At 35.6% G+C, this 23,600-nt stretch overlaps 2 protein-coding genes across 15 annotated transcripts in view; one reads left to right on the top strand and one right to left on the bottom strand.

Annotated features, from left to right (window-relative positions):
* The window catches only part of LOC105490746 (integrator complex subunit 6), a 119,935-nt gene that overhangs the window by 46,547 nt on the left and 49,788 nt on the right, over positions 1-23,600 (top strand). For all 13 annotated transcript variants that reach the window (XR_011615030.1, XR_011615027.1, XR_011615026.1 and 10 more), the window contains 3 exons: positions 12,528-12,711; positions 18,393-18,518; positions 20,297-20,451. Coding sequence is in view for 2 of the 13 variants with exons in the window: in XM_011756639.2 (XP_011754941.1) it covers positions 12,528-12,711; positions 18,393-18,518; positions 20,297-20,451 (465 nt within the window). In the remaining 11 variants the exon portion in view is untranslated. The remainder of the gene's footprint in view (positions 1-12,527; positions 12,712-18,392; positions 18,519-20,296; positions 20,452-23,600) is intronic.
* LOC105490748 (serpin family E member 3) overlaps positions 3,809-23,600 on the bottom strand; it is a 64,129-nt gene continuing 44,337 nt past the window's right edge. Inside the window, exons 8-9 of one of the 2 annotated variants that reach the window (XM_071081626.1) lie at positions 13,493-13,556; positions 3,809-8,449 (exon numbers count right to left, since the gene is read on the bottom strand). In XM_071081626.1, the coding sequence (XP_070937727.1) occupies positions 13,534-13,556 (23 nt within the window). In that variant the 3' untranslated portion in view covers positions 3,809-8,449; positions 13,493-13,533. Of the gene's footprint in view, positions 8,450-11,588; positions 12,169-13,492; positions 13,557-23,600 lie in introns of those variants that run through there. The other variant, XM_024795725.2, reaches the window with a different exon arrangement.

The raw sequence follows: 23,600 nt of genomic DNA on the forward strand, positions 1-23,600 counted from the left end.
TTTCCTCTGTATTTGTCTTTGGTATCAGTCCCTGGATTTTTGCTTTTATGAGTCTGTTTCTTTCATTCCTATTATTTTTGTTATCAATCATCCTAGTGCTTTTTAAAATTATTGCATTAGCTTTCTAGCTTGTCTTGGCTGCTTTCAGTCTGTCCTGCATGTTGCAAAATTATTTTAAAGCATACCACTTGAGTGTATTACTCTACTGTTCAAAATGTTGCATTGCCTTCCATTGTCCACTAGGTTGCTCATTGCCCTTCACAACTTAGCCAGTCACATTATTTATTCATCCATCCGTTTATTCATTCAGCCATATTTATTAACTTCTTCTATGAACCAGACAGGATGCTAGGTTCTGAGGATAAAATGGTGAGCAAAAACAAAAAGGAGCCCTGCCCCATGGGTCTGGAGAAGGCAAACATTAATCAAAATACCACATAGATGAAAGTAAACTTTCAGTCATCATACATTCTACAAGAGGGAGGAATATGTGCTATGAGAGCTTATAATGAATTAGATATGGTCAAGGAGGTCATTGAAGGGCCAAGATCTGAAGAGAGTAGGATTTGTTACTCAAAAAATAGAAAAGAGGATTATACCAGACAGAGGGAATAGCATGTCCAAACGCTTTTTTTTTTTTTGTGAAGGGAGTATATTTTGAGAATGAAAAACTGAAAGAAGGCTAATGTGGCTTAGACACAGGGGTGTCCAATCTTTTGGCTTCCCTGGGGCACTTTGGAAGGAAGAACAATTGTCTTGGGCCACACATAAAATACACTAACGCTAATAATAGCTGATGAGCTAAACACACACACACACACACACACACACTCATAATGTTTTAAGAAAGTTTACAAATTTGTATTGGGCCGCTTTCAAAGGCGTCCTGGGCTACATGCAGCCTGTGGACCACGGGTTGGACATGCTTGGCTTAGAGCATAAAAGAAGAGGGATCGTAGTACAAGATGGAAAAGAAGGTTGGACTTGACTGTACAAGGGGCTTCCAGGCCATGCTGAGGAATATTATTAATATAAAAGCAATAAGAAGCCATTCAAGGGTTTTATTTAGAAATAGGGGTGGAGGAGAGGGAGATAAAAGTGGTTGTTGGAGCATTGTTGTTTAGTCTTGACAATAGCTTGGTCAAGGAGGTTGGTGATGGTAGAAGAGTTTCAGTTTCAAGAGATATTTAGGAGGTTAAATCAGTAAAACCTGCTGACATATAATACAGTTGGAGGTGTAAGAAACAGGGAGGAGATGGCGTCCTGCAAAACTGGATAAATAATGATGCCATTTTACTGAGTTAGGGAATATTGGAAGAGGACCATTTTGGGTAGAGGAAAATCTTAAGTTCAGTTTTGAACATGTTTAGTTTGACACACCCTTTGAGCCATTCGGGAGGGTGTGTCACTAGGCAGAATATTTGGTGCTCAAAAGAGAGAGAGAAAGAGGCTCAACATACAAGTTATTACTATTATTATTTGATTATTGATAGAAATTGAAGCTGACAGTAGTAGGGTTGACGGTTGAGACTATACATTGGGCAAGACCTAAGACTGATTCTTGAGGATTTGCAGCACTTACTAGTTAGGTATTGGAGGTTGTGTCTAGGTTAGGGGTGAGGATGGAAGGGAGGAGCAGCCAGAGGAGAGAAGGAAAACCATGAAAATATTTCAGCATGAAAGCCAAAGGAAGATTCCTTTCAAAAGGCTGGGAAGTAGTTTTGAATGCTGCTTGGAAGCCAGATTTGAAAATGTCCAATAGATTTAATGATTCAAGGAGAGATCTGCTGCTGTGTAACAAACCATCCCAAAACTCAGTGACTTAAAACAACAGTTTATTATTTCTTAAGAATTTGTTAGTTGCTTACATAAGCCCCAGGCTTATCCAGTACTGGAACATACAAGATGGTCTTAATTATATGTCTGGGGCTTTGGTACTGCCTGTTTTCTGGGGGACTTTGCTTCTCATCCGTGTGGCTTCTGTCTCCATCATTTAGTAGCATAATTCAAGCCTTTAAGCATGGTAGCCAGCTTCTATGGAAGTGGAAATAAAGCTGCTAGGCCTAGTAAGACTTAGACTCTGAATACCTTTGAGTACTTCAGAGTACTATGCCATCTACCAGAGTAACCAAGCCAAAACGAAACAAAACCCATTGATAAGTCTAGTGTGAGAGTTGTTTGTGAAAAAAAAAATTAACAGTAGGGAAATCCAATAATTGATAGGCTAAGTATAACTCCAAAAGACAGATACATTGAGTGAGAGGACTGGGGAATGAAGAAAATTTCCTAATTACTCCTCTGCATTTTCTTTAAGTTTGACCTCACCTGGGCTACTAATTTCCTGAACACTTCCTCTTTCTTTCCTCATGTACTCCTTCTCCCTGGACGTTATTTCTCTATCTCTCTATATTAAAATCCAACCCGCCTTTAGAGGATTAAAGTCTTTCTTAAAAATTTTCTCTCCTCTTTTGCACTTTATTCTCCGCTAGTTCTGAAGTTTAATTTAGTTTTCAACCCAATATTTATTATTATTATTTCTTGTCTCCTGTGTGTTTGATCATGATCTTCACTCTTCATTGCTCCCTAACTTGCATGAAGTTCTCAGTAAACTTACTATTCTTCACACTTGCTCAGGTGCTACTTCCTCTGAGAAGTCTTCCCTGGTTTATCCCCTAATCATTTATTGTTTTGTACTTTATGCATATTTTTATTGTTGTATATCATAACACATAATTGTTTACTTACATGTCTTGAAAGTAGAAAATTACAATGTCTAATGTGTTGCCTTTCATTAAATAACTCCTGAGTTATAGCTTGATTTCTGATCCGCATTCTTACTTTTTTTTAAAAGGCCCCACGTTAACAATAAAATATATGTATTTATGATGACCTAATTATTTCTTTGATACTGTGCTGAGTTCATTGGTACTAGGTCACTGCAGTAAACTATAAAGAAAAGTTATGATTTGGTATATGAAGTAAAAAAGTACGAGAAATATATGGTCAAGTTTTTTATATCTCTTAATAAAGCAAGAATGAATATATGAGGTTATGTTTTCAGTGGAAGTATGTACATATATAAATTCTCAGTATGCATCTTATATATTGAGCTGGATGGAGTGTTTGTTATGGTGCGAGCTTATGGAATATGTTTTTCCACCCCTTGCTCAAGGTGTCAGGTAGGCTTTGCAGCTCATGTGTTTGTATTCTCTATGTATGGGCACATACAAAGGCCATAGAGATGAACTGGTTACACACACAAGGAAAGAATAAGACTTCCAGCTCTTGGAGATAAGACTGGTTCTGTGACTCAGGACTTACATTAGCATGGAAGCTTGGTATCTATGTGTGTATGTGTATGTGTGTTGGGGTGGAGGGAGCACAGGGTTTTTTTTGTTTTTTGTTTTTTTTGTTTTTTTGTTTAGTTTTTGCTTGTTTGTTTTGAGATGGAGTCTCCCTATGTCACTCAGGCAGGAGTGCAGTGGTGCTGTCATGACTCACTGCAACCTCAACCTCCTGGGCTCAAGCTGTCCTCCTGCTGCAGCCTCCCAAGTAGCTGGGACTACAGGTGTGCATCACCACACCTGGGTTGTCCGTGTGTGTGTGCATGTGTGTGTATTTGTAGAGATTGGGTCTCACTATGTTGCCCAGGCTAGTCTTGAAATCCTGGCCTCATGCAGTCCTCCACGCCTCAGCCTCCCAAAGTGCTAGGATGACAGGTGTGAACCACCATATTTGGCCAGGAGCACAATTTTTATTGGCAGGACACTGAGAGGTGCTTGTGATCTGATTATAACTCCAGCTTTGCATCTCTTTTACTATGACTGTGTGAGTGGAACCTCATTTATTATTTCATATGACAAATGCTGTGGGGGAAACAAAAGTATCAGATCCTTCTTTCCCTTTTCCAAACTGGTGGGATAGGCTGCGAAGTAAATAGGTCATTAAAACTTAAGTTGGAAGCATGATTATGAGAGTACATATCATTTGAATTACTTTGGTAATAGAACCAGTTGGCAGAACTTCCAACTTCAAGAAAGGGGAAATCTTTTTCTTTCCTTTTTTCTTTTTGAGGTGGAGTCTCATTCTGTCCTTCAGGCTGGAGTGCAGTGGTGCGATCTGGGCTCACTGCAACCTCCACCTCCCGGGTTCAAGCGATTCTCCTGCCTCAGCCTCCCGAGTAGCTGGGTCTACAGGCACGTGCCACCACGCCCGGATAATTTTTTGTATTTTTAGTAGAAATGGAGTTTCACCGTGTTAGCCAGGATGGTCTCGATCTGCTGATCTCGTCATCCGTGACCTTGGGCTCCCAAAGTGCTGGGATTACAGGTGTATCCCAGCTAAGGGGAAATCTTGTGCCCAGCTAGGGGAAATCTTGCGTTGGTACAGATTAGTCCTGACTCATGGTGGGCTCAGGTTTGATCCTCATCCAGCCAATTAGGTTGTATGCTAGGAGACATCTGTTTAGATTACTGAATTGAAGATGTTTTAAAAATAAACTTCTTTTATCTTTTTTTACTGTTTGTTGGTTTCTATTTTTTACATTCTACAGTTTAAAAAATAAGTAATGTATGAGAATTTTGGTTATCTGAGGTTTTATAATAGCTTTTCTTACAGTGAGCTAGCTAAAATGTAATCTCAAATCTTGTTTATTGGGCATAATTTATCTACATTAAGTCCTGAAATCGTGCTATGTTTATGGTCAGTGCTCCGTGAATAACTAAATAATTAAAATTTAAGTTGCGCTTTAGTCTAATTTTAGCAAAGTCACAAATAATTAGAGTCTGTACCATAATCAAATATAAAACAATCAAAAAGGAAATTGCACTTTTGTAAGTACATAAAATTTGAGCATACCTGGTGATAACTGTCACCTGCCTAATCTGCCATTTGTTTTTCAGACCAATGGAGAAGTAGGTTTTATTCCTTTTCTTTTGGTAAGAAGTTGAGGAAGGACTCAAAGGTGAAGGGGCAGTAACGCTCTGCAAGGGAAACTAGGAAAAATAGGACAGTCTTCCCAAATTTAAATTGAAGTTGCATTTCCTTTTCTGTTGGCTACCAAGATGTTGACATAAGATATTTGAGTTGGCAATATTACTAAAATTAATCATTTAAAATAACAATATGGAAAACCTCACTTGTATTCAAGCAAAAAATAAACTGAATATAAACAATAATTTTCTCTGCTTATTAGTCCATTAGACTGAAACTTTGCCCAGTATAATTTTATAAGATTCTAATAAAGGCTCACAATATCATGGTTATGGGAAAATTACTATATTATTGAATCACACATGATTTATTCAGTTCTTAAAATTGCAGTCCTCCCTCCCTAGATGTTCTAGAGTTGATGATATAGCATGGGTTACTTGAGTGTGTTCTCCAAACAGATGTCTCCTAACAATCTTATATTACAGTTCATCTCTGAAAAGGGGATAATAATAGTATCTACCCCATTTGCTTGTTGTAAATATTGTATATAAAGCTCATGGCATGGTGCTTGGCACATAATAAGTGTTCAGAATATGCTAGCTATTGTTTATTGTTATTGCCTGTGTTTTAAGAAATGGAAGGGAAACGCAAGAGGGAGAAAAATACATTGCCACTCCTTTGTATCAAGAGTAACTAGGGAAAAAGCATAGGGCTATGCATTATAAAAATAACCTACAGTGTTTATAAGATGTATTATTTAGGGACTTAAAAATCACTAGATTGATATAGAAATTAATTTAACTTTTTTTTCTAAAAGTTATTTTTATAATTAAGATTTTCTTTTTTCATTGAATATAATTAGTTTTTTTATATTAATAATTCAACATTTGATTTTTTTAAAATGCAGATTGTATTTCCACTCCTGGTTAGGCAATATAATAAGAGTGTTTAAGAGCACAGTGTTTAAGAGCCAGACTTACCTGGGTTTGAATTGTCTCCTCACCACTTACGGTGTACCTTCTGACAAGTCCTGAAGCTCTCTGTTTGTCGTTTGTAAATGAGGATTATAATACTGCCTATCTCATATGTTTGTTTTGTGGGTTAAATGGGTTAATATATATAAAGGGTTTAGAATAACTTGTGGCATCTAATAGTAAACACTATAAAAGTATTATTGTTATTAATAGCTAGGTTTTTTAAAGCATCATTAGTTCAGACACTTCCATTTGAATACTCGTACTAGAGTTTCTTGGGATTAAGTCTCAGAAAACAGCTCTTATGAAACTCTTAATCCCATTCAGTGTTCAGAAATAAAAATCCTATTAAATATCTTGTTAGCTAGTACTGTGATTCTCAGTTTTCTTCTTTCTGTGTGTTGGCTTATCTTTAAATACAGCTCTGAAACAGATTCCTTCAGGAACATGATCCTTCTGTTTAGAACTCTTAAAGTACTGGGTGTATTTTATTATTTATCTTTAAATCCTCAGAGCCTAAACATGCCTGATATTTGGTAGGTACATAAAAAGTGATGAGTGAATGCATGTATAGTTTTCAGGAAGTAGTCTACCTTCTTGCAATGTATTTTAATGGCTGATCAAGAATAACTCTGTTATGGATCCTTACAAATGTCTGAGCTTTGGAGTTAGTAATTACTGTATTTAATCTTTCTCTTGTTGGGTTGAGGCATATAGTAAGTTTTCTTGTCTTTGGATTTGTATAAAATAATGACATTATTGTAAAAGAGGTATAGATAACTACTACTGACTTTTGACAATTATCTTCATATTAATATGTTTCAGTACTTTGGATAAGAATAAGGAATATAAAGTTTCTGCCATATTTGCCTTATTCTTTTTTGTTTTGGATTTTTAAAAATTTAATAAATGAAACAGAACATTGCAGATTGATAGTGTGTAGTCTCCCTTGTTCCCCTACTGTCACTTTCCTCCCTCTTTCCCTTCCCGTAATCAACAATTGCAAATTTGATTTATAGTCATTTAGTCCACGTTTTCTTATTTTTACTACACATACGTAAAACTATTCTAAACATTACTTTTAACAATGTGTAGAGATGCTATTCTGTGCACCATTTTGCACTTTTTTTCCTTCCATGTAATACTGTTTTTGACACAGAAATAGACTACCACGTGTACGGTCACCTGATACAAGAAAGAGGTAACATTCTTGTGCAGCATAGAAGGGATGGCTTATATCAATTGGATATCCATTTGGGGAAAAAATGTGTCTTTGCCCCTATTTTGGACCATACTGCAAACTCAATTTCAGATGTATTTCAGGTTTGATTTTAAGTGGGAAAATAATAAGCTTTTAGAAGAAAACATGGGAGAGCGTCTTCATTATCTGTGAGGAGACAAAAGCACTAACTGTGAAAGGAAAAAATAAGATAAATTCCATTTATCAAAAGATACCACTAAAATAATGGAGGAGGTAACAGAATAGAAGATATTTGCAATACTGTAATGTATCCAATAAAGCAGCGGTCCCCAACCTTTTTGGCACCAGGGACTGGTTTCCTGGAAGACAGTTCTTCCATGGACACAGGTAGGTATGGTTTTGGAATGAAACTGTTCCACCTCAGATTATCAGGCTTTAGATTCTCATATAAGGAGCGCACAACCTAGATTCCTTGCATGTGCAGTTCACAATAGGGTTCATGCTCCTATGAGAATCTAATGCCACTGCTGATCTGACAGGAGGTGGAGCTCAGGCGGTAATGCTTGCTTGCCCACTGCTCACCTCCTGCTGTGCGGCCCCATTCCTAACAGGCCACAGACTTGGGGATCCCTGCAATAAAAGATTTCTGGAATAGATTAACAATCCTCCAAATCAATAAGAGAAAGCTATACAACCCAATTAAAAATAATAAGCAGAAGACTTTAATAGTCACTTCACAAAAGAGCACGTGGGAATAACCAATAAGCATATGAAAAGGTATTCCACTTCCATAAACATCAGGAAAATTAAAACCCCACTACACACACACACACACACACACACACACACACACACACACCCCCCAAAATGGCTAACATGGAAAAGACAGCTAAAAGTAAGTGTTGATGAAGGAGACACAGAGCAACTGGTTCTGTCATACATTGCTAGTAGGAGTATAAATTGGTATAACCACTTTGGAAAACTGGCAGTATTTGATGAAAGTAAACATATTCATATCCAGCAATTCCACAACTAGGTATATACTCAACAGAAATGCATACATATATTTTCCACAAAGACATGTACTGTAATTTCATAGTTATACTATTCATAATATACCCAAACAATTCAAAAGGATAGTTATGGAGTTTGAGACCAGCCTGGTGAGATCCCTTCTCTACAAAATATTAAAAAGTGAGCTGAGTGTGGTGGCACGTGCTGTAGTCCTACCTACTTGGGAGGCTGAGGCAGGAAGATCTCTTGAGTCTAGGAGTTTGAGGGTGCTGTGAACTATGACCATGTGACTGCATTCCAGCCTGGGTGATAGAACAAGAACTTGTCTCTGAAAAATAAAAATAAATATATTATGGCACACAGATAAACAATTTGGCAATAGGAATGAACAATCTACTATTCTGTGTAGCAATATAGGTGATTCTTACCTTTACAATGATGAAAGAAGCCATAAACCAAAGAGACAATACTCCATTTTTATAAAGTTCATAATCGGCCGGGCGCGGTGGCTCAAGCCTGTAATCCCAGCACTTTGGGAGGCCGAGACGGGCAGATCACGAGGCCAGGAGATCGAGACCATCCTGGCTAACACAGTGAAACCCCGTCTCTACTAAAAAAATACAAAAAACTAGCCGGGCGAGGTGGCGGGCGCCTATAGTCCCAGCTACTCGGGAGGCTGAGGCAGGAGAATGACGTAAACCCGGGAGGCGGAGCTTGCAGTGAGCTGAGATCCGGCCACTGCACTCCAGCCCGGGCGACAGAGTGAGACTCCGTCTGACAAAAAAAAAAAAAAAAAAAAAGTTCATAATCAGGCAAAACAACTCAGTTGGAGAGAAGCATAAGTTAGTAAAGTTACCTTTCTTGATACAAATTTTAGTTACACAAAGGCATTCAACTTGTGAAAATTTGTTAAGCTGTGCTTTCTGGATATATGTTCTTATATGTATGTATGCTATATTACCCACAAAACATTGTTTTGAGATCTATCCATGTTGGATGTTAGGAGTTCTAGTGTATTCATTTCACTTGTGTGTGAACAGACTGCAGCTTATTTATTGATTCCCTTATTGGATTTCTAAATTATTTCTAGTTTTCCTCTGTTTCAAATAATGCTGTAGTCAATTGCTTTTTTTTTTTTTTTTTTTAAAACATCTTATACAAATATATGAGAGTTCTTCTAGGAGGTGGCATTGTTGGGTTTTAGGGTATGCTCATGTTTAGCTTTATCAGATACTATCAAATTGTTCTCCAAACAGTAATATAATTATAGGGTCACTAGAAGTGTTGGAGAGTTCCTGTTGTTGTATATTCTTGTCACCACTTGGTATTGTCAAACTTAAAAAGTTTTTTGCTAATCTTATTGGGTGTGAAATGGTATCTCATCAATATTTTAATTCGTGTTATCTGTTAACTAGTGTATTTGATCATCTTTCTACATGTTTATAGGTCATATGGATTTCCTTTTAGGTATCCTTATCTATTGCCCATTTTTTGCTTTTGGGAATTGTCTATTTTTATTGCATATTTTTCTAGGGACTAACTATATTTTTCTTCATTTATGTACAATTTTCCTTGATTCTCAAAGTCCATATATTCAGGAAGACCTCCCCACCCCCTTTGATTTTTAAGACATTACTGGAATTTCACCTGTAAACTTTAAACCTGGAGTAAGTCAATCCTCCTGAGATTTTTCCTTCACATTTTAATCTTTTTCCTATTTCTGTTTGCCTGCCATTACTCTTTATTCTATTTAATTCTATTAAACTACAGTGGATTTTCCCCCTTTTTTCTTTTTGAGAGGTTGGTGGTGATTTGGGGAGGGAGAAATGAGAAGCAATAGAAAAATAAAAATTTGCCTAAAATTTATAAAATTGATACAGCTATGTATAAAATGCTTAGAATATGCTTGTGATGCTTGCTGGGTTTTTTAAAATATATTTGAAATTCAGTCTAGATTCAGCATTGTACAGCCAAAGGCAATTTATTTCATTTTATATTGTCTGTGTTGCAGATGCTCATCATTACATGATTAGTTTGTGTGTGTGTGTGTGTGTGTGTGTGTGGTCCACGCAGTGCCTGTTTTCCCCCAGATTCTCAAGACAGTTCCATGTATCCATTACTCTGCAAAGCAACTGCATTAACAGTTGAAACTTCACCTAGTACCACTGGTGCTTTGACATTTCTGTGATATTAGAGAGAAAATGACCAAGCACTTGGTAGCTGTGTTTCCCAAATACTTTAAAGGTGGTTGGTTGGTCTGGGGTAATAGGAGATGATGTAAATAGTGCTTGCTTATTTGTCTTCTGTCAGGATGTGGTAATAGCAGTAAGGGCCTGGAGTTCCTGAGCTGTTTACAACTGTCACAGAGCCTGTGAGGCTAGGAAACCTTCGAGAATATCCTGGCCCAGATTTCTTCAGCATTCCTTCTCTGTTGCTTCTGCCTTCTGCCTTACGTGCCAGAGAAAGAGCTCATGACTTCTGTCCAGAGTCACAAAATCTTGGCTGATCTTGATGGAGTCTTGCAGCATATTCTCATGGCATGAATCTTTTGAAGAGAGGTGCCAGTATAACATAGCTTCACTAGGAAAACTCTTCCTAGAATAGAATTGGATTTCTTTTTTTAATGGTTTGATGTAAGTCAATGAAGAAACTTGAGTCTATTTTAGTGTAGAATGACTTCAACCCCCATCAAGTTTGGAAGTCTTCTCTATGTGAGATTTAGAAAGGCTGTACACAATACAATTAGGTCTCTTGCTTGTGAAGAAATTAGTATAAAAAATGACAATTTAGAAGTGATCATTTTAAAGCATGTTCTGTATGAAAATATACTCCAGTATTTGTAGAAAAAAGCCCTAAACTGAGTCTTGACTTTATTTTTAAAAAATCTGTAAGTGGTAAGGATTTTTGTTTTCCTAAGCACCATATACTTAAGTACCATTATCACACTTAAAAGATTATTAGCAATTCCAGTAATGTAATTTTGAAATTTCCTGATTGTCTCAAAAATCTTTGCTTTTGTCTCTTTTATAACAGTTTTAACTCCTCGGATTCCCTTCCCTTGCTTTTTTATGCCACTAATTTATTGGAGAAACCAGGTCATTTGTCCTGTATAATGTCCCACACTCTGGATTTGACTGATTGCTCCCTTGTGCTGGTGTTTAACTTGATCCTATATCCCCACTATTCCCTGCAAACTGGTAGAACTGAAGGCTTGATTCAATTCAGGTTGAATCTTTTCTTTCTTCCTCTTTTTGAGTAAGAATCCTTTATAGTTGGTGTTGTGGTACTGCATCATGTCATGAGAAACATAGTGTCTGGTCATCCTTATTGAGTGATACTGAGATGAATATGTGGATTCTGTTTGTACACTGTTACTCTGTTGGTATAGAAGGGCCCATTATAGTCATTTAAAGCTTTGTAAGATGCTTAAGAATCTCAGAAAAGATTCTAACTTAGCAGGTCTAAGGGAAGAAACATCTATTATTAATAAAACATGCAACACATACAAAACCTCCCAAACCTCTCTACATTTACTCAGATATGGTAAGAATCACTACATTTAAAATGTAATTAGAGTGACAAAATTTACTCTTCTACAAATGCTTTAAGATTGTTTATCTTGTATAAAATGAAGCATATTTAAAAATGTTAAGAGCTGTGAAGATGTTTCAGATTGCTGTGGTGTAATAAAAAAGAACTAACTCTGGACACAGGAGGCCAAATCATGTTTTTGAGGTATATTTTTTTTTTTTACATTTAGAAAATAATAAGACTGGACACAGTGGCTCACGCCTGTAATCCCAGCACTTTGAGAGGCCGAGGTGAGGGTCACCTGAGATCAGGAGTTTGAGACCAGCCTGGCCAACATGGCAAAACCCTGTCTCTACTAAAAATACAAAAACTAGCTGGGCGAGGTGGTGCGTACCTGTAATCCCAGCTACTCGGGAGGCTGAGGCAGGAGAATCGCTTGAACCCGGGAGGCAGAGGTTGCAATGAGCCAAGATCGTGCCTCTGCACTCCAGCCTGGGAAATAGAGTGAGACTCCACCTAATAAAAAAAAGAAAGAAAGAAAAAAAAAAGAAAAAAGAAAAGAATAATAACATATCTATCACAGGGTTGTTTTAATGAATAATTGAAATGATTTATTGGGAAGCAATTCAGCACCCAGTAATTAACTGAGTCTAAATCTGAAATTCATTCCAACAATACAGATATTTTTCAGTCTATAGAAAATTAACAGTATCATGTGCTGTTTTAGCTATGTCTGAATAAGCTTTTATATTTGAGCTTGTTTTTCAAGTGATAGGAGAGTTGATGGAGTTTTAACATAAGTGTAGTTAAAGTAGGCTTTTTGAAAAAATAGCCTGTGGAATTCTTATTACTGTTTTTTTCCCCCCTACTTTCAGCTTCATTTACCTCTTAATTCTCCTTTGCCTGGAAGTGAATTGACCAAGGAACCTTTTCGTTGGGATCAGAGACTCTTTGCATTAGTGCTGCGGTTGCCTGGCACCATGTCAGTAGAATCAGAACAGTTGACAGGTGTGCCTTTAGATGACTCTGCAATCACACCAATGTGTGAAGTGACAGGTGGTAAGTTTTTTTGCTGGCAGTAATTTGGTAACTTAAAGCAGATTTTATCTGAATGTTTTAAAAGTGTACAAAAACAAACATCCATGTTTGTTTTTATTTAACAAGTTAATATTAGGAATTAATAGGCATATATGGTTTTAACAGTACATTTATTGATAATGGTCTATGATCTTCATTTTAATAGAATGTGGTTACTATTGGATATGACAAGGAATGGTAATATTTTTTCTACTTGTATAGAAAATGCTAGTATTTGAAGTTGTTAATGTAATTTTCTTATCTAGAAAGATTGCCAATGATTTAGAAGTACCATAGCATTATTTTTTGCAAAAAATGTTTTGAGAATCATCTCTATATTTGATGGGATATGCTTGGTTAAGTGCAATTTTTCCCAGAGGCAAAGAGATTGATAGATTAAAGGAAACAGATAGTGAGGTCTTATCCAGCTTCTGTTTCACTTATACATCAGATTAGATAGGTACTATGCTAAGTGAACAGCAAGGGAAATTGTGAAATACATATGTAATCAACTCAGAACTCATTTAATGTAGAATTAGCTAACAGGTGGATTAATTTCATATAGGTATGTATTGCGTGCCTACTGTGTACCAAGTATTGTTCCATGCTTTTGGCTTTCAGTAGTCAGTAAGACAGACATGGCATTTTTGCTTTCATGGAGCATTTCAGTTCTCACCTAAAAATTTTATTAAAGTAATTTTAATATCAAATTCTGTATTTGATATTAAAACGTGCAAGTCTAGCATTCTACTGTTTTACTTACGATTAGGGCCTGTGACATAGTCTGCAGACACAGTTGGTGCTCTAATGAGATTCATCATAGCCAGCTACATAAGAGAAAATATAAGTTCTAATTAATATTTTAGGTGCATTTTTTCTAAAATTCTATGGGTTTTGGAAATCTGCAAAATTCACAGACAAAAAGGGATTAACCTTACACAGGTGTGTGAAATAGATAAGTTAGAAAACTGTTATTCATGTCATTAAATGCTTTCATTTTATAGAAATGCTTTTTGTGAACTTTTGTAATGCCTTCACAATTTAATTAACAAAGGGCAAAAAAGGCATATATGTAATTTTTTTTAAGGGACAACCTGTCATCTAAATTTGAAAATTAACTAACAGTTCTCTTTACATAGATAATATTTTTCGGTGACAGTTGTATTTTTTTCTGTGGCAGGGTGCACATTTATATTCATGAAATTTCAGTTTCCAGCTTTGAACTGGCACCCTTGTTAAAAATTCTGATTTTTAAAAAATTTTTTTTTTAACTGGGGATTTTACTTAACAGATTCTGGAAGGCTTGGAGGCTATAACATTCTCACATTGGAAATTCCTTACTGTGAATTACTTAATTTGAACTTAGAATTACGATGAACTTTTGGGACTTAAATATACTATAACTTTGTCACTAGGATCAGGAATATTCACAGTGTGAAGTGAAGTGAGTGGTATAATCAAAGAGTCTGAAAAGAACCATGAGATATCATGTAGCAGTTATATCCTTGCCTTTAGGCAGTAATATATTAAAGCTACTTTGCTTATTCTTTCAAAGGAACATCTCTAGAGGAGAAGTTCCAAAGTCATCCTTGGTGATAATCTTTCAATGATGCAGAAATCTTAGACAAGAAATTAGGAAGTCTTCTCTAAATATACATTCTAAATCCTTCCTGATGTGATAGTTTATTTGCCCCTTTTCATGCTCTTACTAGCAATAAGGTAAGCCGCTCAAATGTCACTCACCTTTTCATATCTCTGAATAATGTGTTTTCTTTCTTTTTTAAAGGATGTTCACTAAAGAAAGTTTTGGGGAACACCAGAAAAGTAGAAAGAACAAAAAAGATAATACCCACTGGTATTGCACTATCCAAATATGTAATCACTGCTAACAATTCCTGTGCATTTTTAAAACTTGAGGTTGGCTGGGCGCGGTGGCTCACGCCTGTAACCCCAACACTTTGGGAGGCCAAGGCAGGCGGATTACCTGAGGTCAGGAGTTTGAGACCAGCCTGGCCAACATGGTGAAACCCCATCTCTAATAAAATACAAAAATTAGCTGGGCATGGTGGCGCATGCCTGTAATCCCAGCTTTTTGGGCGGCTGAGGCAGGAGAATTGCTTGAGCCCGGGAGGTGGAAGTTGCAGTGAGTCGAGATCGTACCACTGCGCTCCAGCCTGGCTGATAGAGCCAGACTCTGTCTCAAAAAAAAAAAAATTTTTTTTAAGTAGTTGTTCATGTGTGTATTTGTGTACATTTATTTTTCCCATTATAGAGTAATTCATGTTCACTAAGGAAATATTGGAAAAAATTCACCTGTATTGCCAAAATAATAATATATTTCTTTCTATGTATTTTTTTAATTACATAATTATAGTCATTGTAAGCATTTTTATTTTGATACCAGGTAAAGGCAACTCTATACCAAATAACTGTTACTAGGTGTTCGGAGTACAGCAGGAACAATAGAAAGCTTACATCTTTGTACTGAGTGACAGATAATAATCATGTAAAATAAATAAATGATATTTTGTACTAGTACTACCTACTAGTATTGTAGTACATAGTAGGGTGCTACCTACTTTGAAGACAAAACAGAGTAAGGGAATAGAGTCTAACTTGAGGCAGAGAAGGAATATTCTAAGTTTTCTTCTGAGGAGGTAACATTTGAGCAGAGACCTGAATAATGGAGTTAATTACACATATATCTAGGCGAGGGAAATGGCAAGGAAAGGGACATGCTCTCTGTATATTTGGAAGCGACAGGAAGGCTGGCATGGCTGGAGCTTACATAGGGAGGAATAGAATAGTAGCTAGGTTTAGAGAGGTAGGCAGGGGCCAAATATTGAATGGCTCTTTAGGCTACAATAAATGTTTTTTTTATTTTCCAAGTATGATGGGAAGCCTTTTGAAGGCTTTTTATAGGCGGTGACATCTTATTTCTATTTCTGAAATACCACTTCACCTGTTAGATGAGAATACAGAGTGGCAAGAATGAAAGCAGGAAGACTAGTAGTAGTACTTTGTTCTAGCTTTGGAGGTGGTGAGAGGTGGCTTAACGTAAAAGAGAACCAAAGATGAGGACAATAAGGGAAGAAGCAATCAAGGATGGTTCCCAGATGATTCAGTTGTTCTGAACCACTAGAGATGGATGGCTGTGCCAAGGACTGAGATGGTACACTAGGGAGAAGCAGGTTTGGGGGAGGTGCAAGGACAATAATAAATTTTTAAATGTTTAATAGACATGTTGTTGAATATATCAGGAATTTTTAAAGTATTTTATAAAAATTATTTATAGATATTTCTAGATTAAATACATTTAACTTTCTTAGCCTCTGTAAGGACTATTGACCAACTTAGAAATATTCATTTGCTTCTTCTCTATTTGACAAAGATGCTAATACTACCTTTAGACTCACTATATTTAGTTTGGCTTTTTTGTGGACTCCACATAACCCAAAGTGAGACAGCTTCTTGACTTGAAGGTGTATGCTAATATAACTTTTTTCAAAAATAGAAGTAGTGATCCTAGAAACTTTATGCATTAGCGCAAAGTGTTGTATATTCCAAAGAGTAAGTTTTGACATAGACAATAAGTTCGCTTGAGGAACATTACGTAGGATATAGGCTCACTTTGTAAAGAAAGCAAAATTTGCTATTTCTCTTTAACTTTTAAGATAATTGATTTTAATTTGCCAAATGACTCATTTTATTCTTTTTCTCCAATTTTTGTAAAATGTACTGATTAGTAATTTTATTTCATGTTAAGATTGATTTGCTTATGTTTTCTTAATAATTGATGACACAACTTAGGAGAGCAGAGATAATTGTCATAGTTTATATACTTTTGCTTTTTAATGACATCTTAGGAATATGCTTAAATTTCATGAAATAAGATACTCAGCTTTTATGTAAACTTCTAATATTTTGCATGTAAAGATGGTTAACCTTTTTATGGATTGCTTTTTGTATATACTTAAATTGACTTAGAAAAAAGATTTAAATTTACCAATTCTTTCAGATAAGTATGACTTCATATAAATGCTCTATTTTAAGTATGATTTCAAATTAACAGAGGATTTCCAAGGGACAAAGGATATCCAGAATAGTTTCTGATACCCTGTAAGGATTTGAATTGTAGCTGTATCACTATGCTAACTTGGAAAAGTTAGTTAACCTCTCTGTGCTTTAGTTTTCTCATTTGTAAAATGGGGAAAATAACCCATACAATTGTTGCTAGGATTAAAGAAATTAATATCATAAAATGATTGGAACAGTGCCAGGCAAATAGATACTCAGTAATTGGTAGATATTTGTTAAGGTTACAGTCATCATTATTTTATACAGTTGTTATATGATACTTATTTTTTCTAAGTAAAGCTGACTTTGAGGATTTGAATCACCATTGTCTATAATGTTCTCTTTTCTGAGTAGCCTTTAACAAATCACCTTAAATATAAGTTGATATGAGTAATTTGATGTGTCAAATGTAATGATGTAGCTTGTGTTCTGAAATAATTGGTTGAATGTGTAAAAGAGTAGGGCTTCATTTATTATAAATAATACTGCAAAATATTTGGCCAAAGATTGAGTTTTAGCTGTCAGGGTTTTTAGGTTTTTAGTGTTGGTCTGAATCAGAACTGTATAATAGAAATCTGATTCAAGTTTCATATGTAATTAAAAATTTCATAGTAGCCACTTTAAAAATTAAAAATAGATGAAATTAATTGTAATAATATATTTTACTTAAATCAATATATATCCATAATATTACTTCAGTATGAGATTGATATTTTTAAATTACTGAGATTTTTTTTTATACTAAGTCAACAAAATCAGGTGTATATTTTATACTTACTATACATTTCAATTCAGACTAGCTATATTTCAAGTTCTCAATAGCTACATGTGTCTAGTATATAAAGTATTGTATAGCTAAGGTCTAGATATTTTTGTTGAAAATTCCTCTTTAAAAAATCTTTTCACTCGTATCTTTTAAAAAAATCACTAGTATTTAATGCTTCTGAACCAAAAGTAGTATAGGTTAAAATGTGCAAAAAGGGAATTCACGTAAGATAGGTAATTCCCAAGTATGTAAGCTAAGTGAAATTCAGAAAAGCACACGCTACCATCTGTATATTAAAACGCAAATATTTAAAATACTTAAAAACTGCCAATGAACTAGTTAAGTAGTTATTACATATCTACTATGTGCACAGTAAATCTTAGTGATAATACTTTTGTTAAGCAGGAATAAGATTTTGGGGAGACAGTTACTAGATGTGTGTGTGTATATGTGTTAAAGATAAATTATATTGCATAACAATTGGAGATAGTGTGTTTTTTGTATATGTTTTTAAAAACATAAAATATGTGACTTGTTTTCATTGTGTGTTGTTCAGACCAATAATTCTATGTTCCAAATACCTATAATTAGAAGAAAATACATACTCTCACAAAATGGGATTGTTGGTTGGTTGGAAATAAGGATTTTTTGTGCACTTTCATAAGATAATGAAATTAGTCAACTTCTACCATTGAACTTTTGTTAATTAGTACTGTCAGAAACCCCACAGTTGTTTTTTTCTTGCTAAAGATAGGAATTCTTGCAACTAACTAGTTTACTATATTCTTCTTCTTTTTTTTTTTTTTCTTTTAAATCTCAGGCCGTTCATATTCTGTGTGTTCTCCAAGAATGCTTAATCAGTGTCTGGAGTCCTTGGTGCAGAAAGTACAAAGTGGGGTGGTAATAAACTTTGAAAAAGCAGGACCAGATCCTTCCCCCGTAGAAGGTATTATTGCACTTTTGTTTTAGACATTCAAAACTTGCTTTATTGTTTATTCAACTAGAACTGAAAACTTACTGTGATTTGGCCTTAAGATTGGCAAGACTAAATTATTAAGACAGGCTGTTGGTAAAGAGGGAAGATTAAATAGGAAAGTCAAGGTAAACTAATGGTGGTCTAGTAGCATCACCTTTTTGTATTAATGATTGTTTATTGCCTGACATTTTGATGAGTCAAAAGCCTTTTGAAGTATTTATAGATAAGCAAATGTATAATTTCTTTGTAGTAGTATACAATTGCCTGTCAACATATATATGCTTCTCCTATGCTGTTTAATTCCCAAAGTGTTCAATCCTAGATGTTTAACTCCTTAGCTACTTTTGGACCAAGGATCAAACTGATTGAAACTAAATGGTGTATGTGGGTCAAAAATGAGGAACCAGGCTTTATTAAGCTTGATTCTTCTAACTCTAGCTGAGTCCCACATGGCTTTTTCTTAGCTTCTGTATCATGAACTATTTCCAATAGCCAGTGGATATAAGGAGTTATAGTACAACCAATGGATGGTTTATAGCTGAGACCCTCTGCATTGTATGTTACCTATTTCAAGATTTAGAGAGTCATGGCTGGGCGTGGTGGCTCACACCTCTAATCCCAGCACTTTGGGAGGCCGAGGCGGGTGGATCACCTGAGGTTTGGAGTTTGAGACCAGCCTGACCAACATGGAGACACCCCGTGTCTACTAAAAATACAAAATTAGCCAGGCGAGGCGTGGTGGCGCATGCCTGTAATCCCAGCTATTTGGGAGGCTGAGGCAGGAGAATTGCTTGAACTTGGGAGGCAGAGGCCGGGAGGCTGAGGTTGCAGTGAGCGAAGATGGCGCCATTGCACTCCAGCCTGGGCAATAAGAGCGAAACTCTGTCTCAAAACGCACACGCGCACACACACACACACACACACAAAGATTTAGAGAGTCATTTAATGATAATTGGCAGAGGTGGTCCACTAAAGTAGGTACCTGGGAAAAGAGAAAGATCGTAGAGATGAATGAAAGAATGGGGGCACTGAGAGAGTACTGTAGGGAAGGAAAGGGTGATAACAATAAGTTGTGTCATGTCTTCTTTAGCAAAACCAGACTTAAAAAAAAATTTAATTGAATTGTTACAATGTATTTATTTTTAAATTATTTTAATGCTTTGTTTAGAGTTTGGTACTAGTAAATGTTCACTAAATTGTTGAAGATAGTTGGTGTTTTGCTGAAGTTATTTTAGCTTAAAGGTAGGTGCTTTGGTCTAGATTTGCTTATTAAGTTTTTTTTAGGCTTCAGTTAAAATGATTTCTAAAAAATAGTCAATTTGCAATACTTATTTATTCTAGTATTTATTGTGCGCCTGGCACTGTTTTTGACATTTGGGATATGATGATAAAGGTGGCAAATTGGGTGCTTGCTCTTATCATCTGATGAAGAAAACATGTCATTCATCAAACAGATATTCACTGTAAAGCATGTTTTATGTGTTCCAGTTGGGAAAGCAAAGGATGCTGCGGACCTCCTTTGAACTGACGAACTCATAGTTGGAATTTGTACTTATTGTCTAATGAATTACAATCTAGTCTAAATATTAAGCAGACATAGCGTTCTGCCATTTAAGAAAAATAGGAAAACCTAGAAAAGAACAAATATTAGGAATTTTTTATTAAGTAATAATGGATATAATTTAACTTTTTATGCTTATCCCCCACTTATGATACATGCTTTCTTTGTCTTAATTTCTTTGCTATAGATGGGCAGCCAGATATATCAAGGCCTTTTGGATCTCAGCCTTGGCATAGCTGTCACAAACTCATATATGTCAGACCAAATCCTAAAACTGGGGTTCCTATAGGTCATTGGCCTGTTCCAGAGTCTTTTTGGCCAGATCAAAATTCGCCAACACTAGTAAGTACCAGAGAGACTGTAACTATGTAACAGTAACCATTCAGCTGCCTTTCCTATTAGTTTTAAATTCTGTTGTGAAAGCTGTGATTAATTTATGGGGATTAGACAGATGTTCAAAGTGCTATGATACCCTGTTACTTGCTTTAGTGTGCTGTATTGTTTATTATGAAGTAATAGAAAAAAAAAAGGCATCTCCTTCCTTTAGAATCTAATACTATGCTCACGTTTTTTATTCTTGGCTTCTGGGTACAAAATTTCCTCTTTGAACTCTAAATGAGGATTTGTCTCTGGGACACAATTTAGGATTTAAATGAAAGTTTAGAAAATAATTTTAATAGTTTGCCTGCAATTTTTTAGGACTTAGTCTTAAATTCATATTGATGTGTATGGTTTTAGTTATATACAGTGTTGCAGATTGGAGGTTTAAGCTAGAACAGATTTTCTGATTTTGTTTACCTGAATTATTTTTAGGAACAATGAAGTTTGCTCAGTGATCATGGTGAATTATCAGTATTCATTATATAATTCTTAAAATAACAGGGTACATTTATACAGATTAATATCCATTTAGTTGTGTTAGTGTACTCTTTTCTTTCCATATTTTTTTTTCCAAGTATCTGAGGGCATTAAGGGATATTTTATGGGAGAGCATGGCAGTGGTTCTCCTTGATTTTACCCTTAGAAAATAAGAATTGTATTTCAGAGATCATTAAGCAGTCTTTAGTAATGTTTCATACAACAAAACCTTTTTGAAACCTTTTGTACTTCAAACCTGTATCAGCTCTTCAGGATAATTTTTATTTTGAATTTATAAAGTGATATTTCCTTTATTCATTAGGGATTTAATAAAGTAGTGCATGAAGTTAAGGTTTTCTAAATTTCATTGAAGTATCTTCTTCATACCTTCTCTTTTTTCTGATAGAACCATCATAGTTTTTTAGTCTGGCTTTATGGAGAAACTTTCAATTTCTTTGGTCATTTTACTTTCTCTTCTGGAGGTCTTTCAACTCTTACAGAACAGATACCTTATTTGTATGAAATACTGTCATGTTGGTTATTTATTCTATTGTATTTATTTAACACGTACAGGAGAACATACAGTACCTGAGTCGTAATGGAAAGAAATCCAAAACCAGTATCACAACCCTTATCTATTAATGCTGCTCTAGCAGTCTATCACAAATTCTTACAAGCCATAGAGGGTGGGTAGGACTTCAATTGGAGAAGGAAGTAGTATGAGAAAAAAATATGGAAGTGAAAAAGAACAAGGTATGTTTAGAGGAGTAACAAGTAGCTGAGTATGGGTGGATCATAACATGTATATAGGACATTGAGAGTACTATTAAACTAACCAAATTTTTTATGACTTTAAATGCAGGGTTAAGGAATATTAGCTTTTTAACAGTGGAATTCAAAGAACAGTTGAAGATGTTTTTAACAGACATCTTTAGAAAAATTGATTTGGTAGTGGTTATATGCAGAAAAATTAGAAGGGGGAGATGAGCTGAAAGGCAGGTAGGTTACCTAGAGGGCTATTGATATGGTTCATGTAAGAGATTTTAAGTGGTTGAATTATGATGATGGAAGACAGAATAATAAATAATATTGGAAAGAACTGGCAAACTTTAGTAACTGAAGGATATTAGGGGAAGTGAAATTTTTATAAATTGTAATATTGAAGAAATATTGCTAGTGAAGTTAAGTGTAATTTACAAGATGTGAATTTGAATCACAGCACTACTAGTTACTAACTAGTGCCTTTGGTTATCTTTTGTAAGCTTCAATTTCCCATCTGTTAAGTGGCTTATAGCTCCATCTTACTGGGTTGTTTTGGGGATTAAACAAAATCATATATGCAAAATTTTCTTTGCCAAGTTCTAGAGGATCTTTCCCTCCACTTTCCATCTTGGATCTCAGTACTTTTATTCACAGAATAAGTGTGTTTCGTGGACTGATTGAATAAACTGTGTATCAGGTGCATGCTAGGCACAGGAGCACAAGATGAGTAAAACATAGTGCTTCCCCTCTTGAACATTACGCGTCTATGGACAGGTCAGACATGTACACATCATAGAATACAGTGTGCCAACTGTCATAGAGGGGTGGGGCAGAGCCAGAGGAGGTGGGCCTGACAGCCTGGTGTGTTTTTGGAGTACAGAGTGGGAAGGGGTATGAGGGAAGAAGTCTTTTAGAGGTTGTTACATGCCAACTCATTCTTCTAAACTTTGTTTGCAATACACAAAGGAGAAAATAAGTACTTGGCATGGCAGAAGCGTGGAGTCTGTATGGCGTGGTGTGGGAAGGCAGGGACCAGATCATTGAAGATCTTTGTATGTGATATTGAGAGTCTAGACACTATTTTTAGGTGTTTGGCTGTTACTTTTACTGAATAATTTTAGATAGGGAAGTTATATGATCCTATTTATATTTCACTGCCATAGGATTGATCAGAGGGGGGCTGATTAGAGACTAAACAAAGCAAAAGGCAGTTGTACTAGTCTAATCTGAGAAATGATGAAGGCCCAAATTAAAGTGGTAAGAAATAGAAGATACATTTCTCGAGAGATGAGAGTTTAGTATTAACAGAAGGCAGCAACTAGGACTAACTACCTACCATGTTTATGTGTTCTGGTAAGTGCCTTAGAATTTGTGTTATCGGTTTATCCAGGTCTTTGTGACAGTTAAATATGGAGGATGATGGGAAGATATCAAGAATAATGACTAGGTTTTTAGAACAGGTTTTGTAGCTTGGGGGAGAAATAACAAATTGTACATATTGTGTCTGAGGGACCTGTGGAAGATTCAGGTTATGTCCAGTAGATAGTTAGATACAGCAGAGAAATGAGAGCCATCTGACCCCAACATAGTAGATTTGTGAACCACCAGGGTATAAGCAGTAACTGAGCCAGTAGCTATGAAATTTGAAATTACTTCCTCATAGCTCATTTTGTTCACAAAATCTCACAATTGGTGAGATTTTTAGAAAGAGGACTATTAAGAGGTAGATGGGAGGTAACGTGCCTTTTTTAAAAAAGTATTTCTTTTTTATACCTCTAGAACAGGGTGTATATCCTATAGAGTTTACCAAAATAATTGCTGGAATAGGGAAGGAAGCATTAGAAGTTCTATTTATGGTTGTTTTTCTCCTA

The sequence above is a fragment of the Macaca nemestrina genome, chromosome 16, assembly GCF_043159975.1.
Source record: "Macaca nemestrina isolate mMacNem1 chromosome 16, mMacNem.hap1, whole genome shotgun sequence".
Taxonomy (NCBI): Eukaryota; Metazoa; Chordata; class Mammalia; order Primates; family Cercopithecidae; genus Macaca; species Macaca nemestrina.